This window comes from Nelumbo lutea, chromosome 5 (assembly GCF_056320005.1).
Source record: "Nelumbo lutea isolate HS-2025 chromosome 5, American lotus-T2T, whole genome shotgun sequence".
In the NCBI taxonomy this organism is placed as follows: Eukaryota; Viridiplantae; Streptophyta; class Magnoliopsida; order Proteales; family Nelumbonaceae; genus Nelumbo; species Nelumbo lutea.
In genome coordinates this window covers 7,732,255-7,741,817 of record NC_142688.1, presented here as the reverse complement: position 1 = coordinate 7,741,817, position 9,563 = coordinate 7,732,255, and the positions used below count along the sequence as shown (strand labels likewise).

Below are 9,563 nucleotides of genomic sequence, written 5' to 3'. Positions count from 1 at the left end.
ACAAGCCCCATTCGACTCATTGTTTGAGGCTATCAACTGCTATCCGTATTTAATATCCTTTAATCAACTATAATTGAATCCTTATCTAAGAGTAAGACATTTGGAGTTTTCACTCTTTATTTTGTTAATATTACATCAACCAAAAGAGTTAAAAGAGGGAGAGAATTATGTCTCCTGGTAATTCACATTATGAACCGAAGATTTCAAAAGGCATATTAGATTACACCAAAGCAGGGGGCGCTAATAGTGAACTCCTAAAATGTTGACCAACCAACCAATTGATCATTAGTTTAACGAAGGACAACTATCGATGTCACAACTGACAAGTCGTAACATAAGAGGCAGTCGGCACAGATACAACTCCCAGTTACATTGACCATTAACAGAACAATCTTCTGTTTATTGACTCTCTGATGATAATATAAAAGAATAAGCAAATCTGTGTTGTTTGAATGCTTCCAACTACAAAGTCCTCTCAGAGTGAAAGGTAAAAAAAGGACCAAAATCAACTAATAACATTTTCATATAAAAAAGCTTTCCATTGAGATCCACTGTTGGTTTCACTCTAAATCATTCCTCAATTCCATCACCAACAGCAAAGTGCCCCACGTTCCTACCCTGCAACCAAAACATAAAGCAATTGGTATACTATTCCAACATTACACCATTATTTGGATGGTTTTAGGATCATTTGAACAGGCTAATTTTCAGGGAAATATATATTTTGGGTCACATCAAACAGTTGAAATAACCTGCCACACATCACATACGTTGAAAGGTGATGGCAACAAGGATAAAAGATAGTATTAAACTATTAATCATGCAAAACTGGTTGATCTGAAATTACCTGAGAGATCATTCGCTGCTTGTTCAATAATTGGGTTCTTGCCTTGTTGACGATAGAATTTGGGGATTTGTACAACCTCTGCAAAGATTGCATATAAGCCAAAAGATAAGAACCGCTATTTTGGAGGAAATAAGAGAACCGTTGAAGGTACTCATCAAAAGAAGAAGAAAAAGAATTAGCAGATTAATTCTAACCAATAAAATAAATAAATAAACTCTTGTAGTTATACAAGCTGTGTATTGAATTATTTTATTTGACCTTCCCATGTAAATTCTTCTATTAGATGGAGAAGAAAAACATTCCAAGTAAAAACTCCAGTTCTTGTACTAGCAGAAACTCAATCAAGTCATTTAAAATGGAAATTGCATAGTCAACTGCCTCATGTGCTTCATACCTTACCGACCAAACCATGCAATAAAAATGTTGAATATTACATGAAATTAGAAGAGCATTACACAGTGATATTGATTCCATCCACGCTTCATATAAAAAATGGTACCGTCTTCTTCTACGAAGCAATTCATTGCTAAAAATTATTGAGGTGACAGTTGAATAGCCTCAGTGACAGAAGAGACACTAACATTACACCGTCACTGTAATGGTTTCTATTAACTGGAGCAACTACATGTTAAGAGCTAGTTTGAACAGGATTCCCAGCTATCTGGGGTCATGGGTGGAGTTGACTGGATACAGACCAAACTTTTGGCATGTTTGCACAAAGTGGACACTCTCAGATTTGAATCCATGTCTCACACTTGTCAGCCTGAGATTACACTAAGCAGTGGCTCCTTGAACAGGATAATATCAAGCATATAACTGAATAAAATGCACTAAAAACCAGACAATAATGAACGCTTCCCTGGAATTTTGATTGTAGTTTGAACAACCAAATATCTCTAATTATACACCTAGCAAGTCCAATTGTTTGAAAGAATCTGCCTCTAAAGTGAGTTGTAACAGTGGATTTAGGTGTGAAACCAAGTGGGAACGAATTAATGAAACCACTTTACTAGTTTAATTTATTAAATGATTTAAGGCAAACTACTTACATAAAAGACAGGTGATTCCTCCTAAGACTGTAGGAGATAAATGGGGATAGGTGAGTAAAGAACTAAAGATTACTGATAAGTGATTTCCTATGATCTTAAATAAAACAGAGAATTTCTATTTTTAAATCATTAAAATAAATTCAAAACAAAACGTTTGTATATGTGATGATTCATGCATGCATGGTCCTAGGCGCAGCCCTTTCAAAAGGCACACACCTGGTGCGCCTAGTGCCTCAGCCCAGGCGTGCACCTTTTGAAAATTCAACACTTTTTGATATTTTTTGAACCTAACAGCTGGGGTGTGGCACAAAGGGGGCTCGTAGAATCAGGAAAGTAATATGTTTTACATCACATTAGCTACTCAAAGTAATGCAATTGAGGAAAAAATGAGATTGTGGGTTTTACATGCTTGAAAAAGTTTTATATGTTTGATTTTACTTATAAATTCTCATTTGAATATGCTTTACCTATTATGTTTATGTATTTTAATTTTTGATAATAGGTTTTTTAAACATTTATTTTAAAATTTAAGTTTATATTTTTTTTATTAATATTATGTTTAATATTTTTTTATTTTTTATTTTTGCATTTTTGGGATATTTTTTGTTTTCTGACATTTTTCGACTTTTTAGCATTTTTTGTATTTTTGCTCCTTGATTAAAAAATGTGTGTGCCTCGCCTTGCACCTCAGGCTCAAATTGGCCACTGTGCCTTGCGCTTTTAAAACACTGGCATGGTGCAAACTCCATCAGAGCCCATAAGGGAAGATTGCTTATTGCTAACATTTGTATGTGGTGATGGCTCTTGCAGTCAAGAATTTTGTATCCTTATTATTTACTGATTAAAAAACAAGAATTTTGTATCCTTAAATTAGGGTGTGAATTCTTCTTAAGTTTTTGTATTCCCTTATATTGGTGTTTTCCTAGCATGAAAGGAATACTACCATTGTTTTCAAAGTTCAACTAGTCAATGATTAATCATTGCCTTACTACAATGTGATTCCTAAGAAGAAACCCCAGAGTCAAACGATAAGCTCTTCGGGCCGCTTTTCATTGTTTCATGCAGTTTCAGGTCAATCCTTTTTTTTTCATTTTCCCCATTTTTGATAATTAACCCTTTTATTTCATTTTCTCCATTCTTCTTCTTGCATCCTCCTCTCTTTTGTTTCCAGTGAAAGCCAACATTTTTCTGACCAAATTTGTAATAAAATTATAATAACTAGTTATAGAAAATTCCTTAATCAATTAAAATTAATGACCCATTGCAAGTCTGAACTCACAGTGAGGTAGGCAATCATTAAGCAACTTACAATCCTGCATATAATTCTAGAAGTGCAAAAAATTGCTAGTTCTTCCACATGTAACTAGAATATGGATTGTATTATGAAAAATCTCAGCCCTTTATCAAAATCAACTGAAGGGACATAGAAAAGTTGGTCTCTTATTTATTCCATTCCTATACACTAGTAGAGTTGCATAAAAAGGTAATACCAGTAAAGATTCTTTTACATAAACATGGTATCTTATGTTTTTTTTAATCAATAACAAAAACTTTTATTAAGAAAAAAGATTATAGAAAAATAAAATATGAAGGGAGGGGTAAAAACTCTTAACCCTCCCTAACATTAAAGGTCAGATTACAACAAAGCCCAAAAAAGATTTGATCTTCCCACCCCTTGTTTGGCCAAAGAGTCTGCTAGAGAATTGGCACTCCTCTTGATTACAACCGAACCTGAATTTGCATGTTTTGAGTTATCTGGTTGATTTTCCTTTTTTCATTTGAGAACTTCCACAGACTAGAATCTTCCTTCTGCAGCCAGCTAACGGTCAGACTAGAGTCTCCTTCCACCAACAGTTTTCTGATTTTCAACATGGTATCTTATGTTCATTGATAGTAAGTAAATGTTTGTTTATTTGTTTGCTTTTTACACAATGAGTTTGTTTATCCTAGTCATCATTTAAGCATGGAAAGGCCACAAAAAGCAAAAACATACCATTGCCAGGAATGTTTTAAGACATGGATAAGTAACAGAAAAGAACAATGAGCATAAAGATGGCATACATCCAGTTCTAAAAACTGGAAAGCAAAAAAGAATAATATTGATTTTACAAAATTAATGCTCAGAAATCATCAGACGTATCCCAAATCCAAACATTCAGAAAACAATAGCAAATATCAATATTTATTTAATGATCAAAATCTTGGTTTAGAATATATAAACACCTGAAGCATGATAAATAAAAGCAGCATAAACATATTCAAACCATAAACACACAACGAAAACAGAATCCAACCTTTTCACTGTTTGACATAATATGTTCAGCTCCTACATGTTTTCCCCTTGGAGTGAATTCAAAGACATCCTGGAGCAATTCATTTTCCTGTTTAAACAATATAATTGGTAAATTAGAGAGAAACACAAATATAGAAGTAAAGAAAGACAGTAGCAGATTAACTCAAGAAATTACAAATACTTGGAAAAGAAAACTGACCAGCATGTGCTTGGTAAATCCACCTCCCAAAAAATGCTTCAGAAAGTTCAACTGTTGGAAATAGAAATTAAAGAATTTCAGAAAACCTCTGGAACTTTCCAGCCAAATTTAAATGATATTAGAAGAGCACAATTGTAGGAAAAATTATACCTGTATCAACTGAGACCATGTTGAAGTGTTTAGTAGATCTCCTCCTATCTTCATTGAGGTTTCTGGACAGTAGCCATCCTGAAATTGATTCAAATTCTGGATCACAGCTCTGTTCGACATGATTAATAATATGTGATTATTTCAACAAACACCACCTCAAGAAAATCAGTGATATCCTTAAACAAGTTCCTCTGGCTGTTGAGATCTTTCTTGCCTAAACCTTTACCACCTGCCTCCACAGAAAGGTTTCTCACTTGATGTAAGATTTTACCCCTCAATCCTTGTATATATGCACAACCTTCCCGAGAATTATTCCCTTCGTGAACTGAACTTTGACTAGAAACCTTAGCTTCACTAGAGAACTTCTCTAGTTGTCCAATCTCAAAAATAAGAGCTATTGCTTCACCAGATGCAATGCGAATTGACCGATCATCCTTATCAAGTAGACCTGAAAAATGAGCAATTGAACTGCACCAGATTGCAAAAAACATGAGTAATAACTAAAGATTCATATCAAACAATAAAGATGTGCTATTGAAGTCGAAATTGAACTCACTCTTGCCAGATTTTTGAATTAACTCCCCATCCACTAATGGTTGTAAGAAGAAATGACCAAGCAGATATTGCAGTTGTTAATACAGGCACTGTAGGTTTGGACGCATTCACCTAAGAAGTAAAAGACAACAAAATCGGTTTCAAACTGAAATAAGGACGACAAAATGTAAATTTGCAATTTCAAATAAAATGAAAAAAAAAACTAAAACACCAGTGGTGTAAGCCTGTCAGTTGACAGGACCAAAATCATTATACTGCTATCAAGTATATGATCAGAGGCTTTCAGTAATAAAATTATGGTGCACTTTTACGTACATTAGGACCTGACTTTGGATAAATAAACTGCCACATAATTTGCATTGATCTTTCAATCTCCTCTGGATCATTTCCGCCAACAAAAGTGATAACAGCCAAACAATCCAGTATCTAACAAATTCATATAATCCAAAAAACCAACAGATTGTTTATCAGATTTTTTCTGCACCCAAAATCTATGGATTTCAAAATATACAAATTTTCAAAGTCATACTTACAGATGATATCTTCGATGGATCAGATCCAGATTTAAGAGCTTGAGAAAGGGGAGGAATTGAATCTTCCAAGATTTCGTGTGCTGCACTATTGCCACAACCAACTGTGATAGCCAGCAATCCTACAGAGCAGAATATGAAATGATAGTTACAAACTAAAAAATGATGAAAAAACAAATGCCACAAAAAAATAGAGTACTGCACTAACCAATAACACGACAAGCTAAGGATATCTCTTTGCTAGACCCCTTTTTTATGGAATTGAGGCACTGGTGCAGTAAAGTAATGCAGCTGCAAGAAATTGTCATAGAAGTAGCAGAAACATAAGAATGTCGTGTAACTTAGCAGAGTTAATTTGGCCATGGGGGTAAATTTGCAATACATTACAAGTCCATATACAGACACATAAATACTAGCATGCATATGTATGTGCCTGTGCATATCCATGTGTTAATATGGACTGTTGCATGCATGCTGTTTATCATAGATAAAGTCAGTTATAGAAGGGTCCTACAGACTTGGCATGGAAAACTCTGAAAGATTTAAAATCAATGGTTACTCGCTTCAAGAGTTGAGAATAAAATAAATAACATTCACTTACTTCTTTTCAACGAATTGATGCTGCAACTTATTGGTAAAAGCATCGATAATAAACAATAAAGCCGATTCTCGAGTGGAACCCCTTTGTCAAGAAAAAAGGAAAAAAAAAATCAATTCCAGCAGGGGACACAAAGCATTAACAAATAATTCAATAAGCAAACAGGTTTAAACGGTAATAAACATTAAAACAGTGAAGTATACACCTTTTTTCAGACAATTTATCAAGACATTGTTCCAATCCTGAGTCGCTCAGTTTATCAGACTCCTGCGCCTGCGAGTCATAAGTTGTTGTCGACGAAGAACTCAAAGTGTCATCGTCGTCACTTTCAAACAATAATGCGGTTTTACGTTGACTACTACCTGCATGGACAGAAAACGAAGAACAGATGAAATTGAAACATGAAAACCAACTGACAACGAACTCATAAAATTGCCAAAGTTAGTTATTGGTAATGCAAAAGGAACATGATATAAACACAATAAATATCAAAAGAAACAGTTTAAACAAAATTAGGACACAAAAATTCTGTTATTCAAGTTGCAAGATTAATCACAAGGATACGAATCTGCGTTTTCTTATTTGTCTTTCTTATAAGACGGAACCCTAAATTTTGACAAAACCGGTGGAGAAAAATACGAACTCACAAAATCCAAATCAGAAATGGTATAATAAGAAAGGGAAAAAACACATATCAGAGAAAAATTAGAGATTTCACTTACGTTTACCCATCGTCGTCGTGTGTTAGAAACAAGGTTGCTGAGATTGAGGGATATCACAATGAAGAAAAGAAGCTCTTAGGTAGAAAGTACTGAAGAACAACAGAATTCGCAGGAAAGAAAACGGATCGATGTCTATATTAGCAGAGAAAGGTGCATCCATCGGAGATTTTAAGAAATTTTTCTTCAAAGATGAAGTGAGAGAAAAGGGAAATCAGAGTCGAACGTGACGAGAGATGTAGGTTTTCTGGCCTTTAGGGCAACTTCCAACTTCCAGCCCTCTTTGTGAATAAATTAGAAATATCAACGTCTGGTCGTCTTTCAAGCGCAAAACTGACCATAAAATTGAACGGACGGTCCAGATTCCATGTGCCCTCTTCGGACTGGATATTCAAACCTCAGCCAATGCAAGTGGCTATCTGCTTTCCTTGTTTACCTTTGTCTTTTTCCGATTTTTACTTGATAGTTCCCGTTTTTCCACCCTTTCCAAGTTAACGCCAACGGACCAACGGTGTCTGAAAATCCGAATTCGAATCGGAGATTGACAATTTCAAATAGAAGTGAAGAGGCGAGTCGAGGCGGTTTCTCAAATTAAAAACTTAAAAATCATAAAAAAATAAGTAATTGAAGTTTTATATAATTATTTGTCATTTGAGGTATTCAATAATCGTTGATTGTTCAAATCTTTAGATTATTTATATAAACTCTGAATTATATCTTTTCAAGCTTGTTCAATAATTGTTGATTGTTTAAATCTTTTCGAAACTATTAGACAAATCTTGAAATAAATTAAACTCGTTTCCATGGCTGTCATGATAAAATTTCATTAACAGTTGTAACAAGAGCTCATCATGGAAGATGATAAAACGGATTCAGGTTCAATATATATTATGAATTTATATATCCAAGCATCTCATCAGTTATCAATTATTAGACCTATTCATGGATTGGATTTAGGCTTGGTTTTTGTCAAAATTTAAATGGGCCCGGCCTGAAGCCCGATCCCGACACAATATAAATCAGGCCCAAAGCTCAACCTATGAACAAGTCTATCAATTATCACAACACTTACTATTCGAAAGTGAAACTAAAAGAAAGTAGCACACTAGCACCTCTTCCCACAAATATGCTACTCAACCTAGTTGATAGTTTGAGACAAAAAAAAAAGAGAGGAAAAAGTGAAAAGGAGGAGGAGGAGAACCTGCACACAAGATTCAAGATGGAGGAGGAGGACATGTACTCAGTCCCATGATTTGATTTCGTCTAATATTCTTGTCTTCTTGAATCTTGAGTTTGGCCTGAGAAGTAGAATATAGAAGATATAATAGAGAACAGTAGAAGAGAAACGAGTTCGGTCTTCTTGAATTCGATTGAAAAATGAAGACAAAAAAAAAAAAAAATGGCCACGGGAAAGTGGAAATCCTACATTTTGGGGTTTTTACTTTTTCCAAAATTGTCCATACTAAAATCCAAATTTCCCCACCCAAAACCCCTTTAACTTAAGACTATTGCCTTATATAAATTGAGGCAAAAGGACAAAGGCATACGCCCCACTAAATTGAGGCTTACGCCCCTTGCTCTGAGATTGAGGCTACTAAGGCCAAGCGAAATTTGGCCGCCTTGCCTTGAGGGGTATGCCTCTCACCTCGCCTTAGTCGCCTTTTAAAACTATGATCCAAAGTCGATCGGTTACCAAATCTGTAACTCGCTTTTATAATATCATGAATTACAAATAACCTCTGTGTATTTAGGTGTTGTTAACTCTTAGTTCCTCAAACTTTGCTTTGTGTAAAATACCCTTTAAATTTCTATGTTCTAACACTCAGCTCGCTAAGCCGTTAATAGGTTTGATTATAGATGTAATGGAACTCGACTTTAGTTAGTGCAAGGCCCGTTCAAACAGCCTTTATGGCCTTCAATTGGGAATATCTCCCCATAAAACAAAGTGTATAGGTATAAAGGTATTCCAAATGCAAGGTTGTAAAGGTTGTTCGAATGGGCCTTCAATTGATTGAAGCTGATCTCGATGTTATGAGCTAGGCCACCTATGTGCTGTAGTACTGAGATATGCCAAACATAAGTTCGACCTCGTTCAGTGCAATGCCTGTTCAAATAATCTTTACAGCCTTGCATTGGTAATATCTCTCTACTTATGTGTTTTATTTCATGGAGAGAAATTCCCAATACAAGATTGCAAGAGATGGTTCAAACCTGTGTTAACACCAACTTACATTGACCGAAGTCGAACTCAGTCCATGCTGGATTTATGGATTCAGACCAACGGTTAGCATGGCATGGCCCATAAAATTGGCCCAAGCTGTCATAGCCCGGTTAGCAGCTCAACATGGCATGCTCCGGATTGGGCACACACGCCTACAAGAATGTAGTCATTGGGGGTTATAACAACTTTAGGGGTTTTAAATTGATTGAACGACTCCTCACCGATTATAAACAAATATTTAAAAAAAAAAATTTTTTTTGAAGGGGGCACTTATGTATTTAGTCTTGGGGCAAAAAAATATAATAAATCTTATTAAAAAAAAATTGATCTACTTATTTTTCATTGTTTTATATTTTACATAATACAATTGCCAATTATATCAAAGGCTTTAACAACATTAAA

At 34.8% G+C, this 9,563-nt stretch overlaps 1 protein-coding gene across 1 annotated transcript; it reads right to left on the bottom strand.

Annotated features, from left to right (window-relative positions):
• Positions 1-353: 353 nt before the first annotated feature.
• SAT32 (interferon-related developmental regulator family protein / IFRD protein family) lies at positions 354-7,766 on the bottom strand. The gene is made up of 13 exons (XM_088946414.1): positions 6,944-7,766; positions 6,427-6,583; positions 6,225-6,305; positions 5,832-5,914; positions 5,627-5,745; positions 5,409-5,519; positions 5,095-5,204; positions 4,694-5,006; positions 4,539-4,616; positions 4,389-4,439; positions 4,191-4,277; positions 848-925; positions 354-618 (listed from the first exon to the last, which is right to left on the bottom strand). The coding sequence occupies exons 1-13, from the start codon at positions 6,951-6,953 to the stop codon at positions 571-573; spliced, it is 1,326 nt and encodes a 441-aa protein (XP_088802540.1). The 5' UTR covers positions 6,954-7,766; the 3' UTR covers positions 354-570.
• Positions 7,767-9,563: the final 1,797 nt, after the last annotated feature.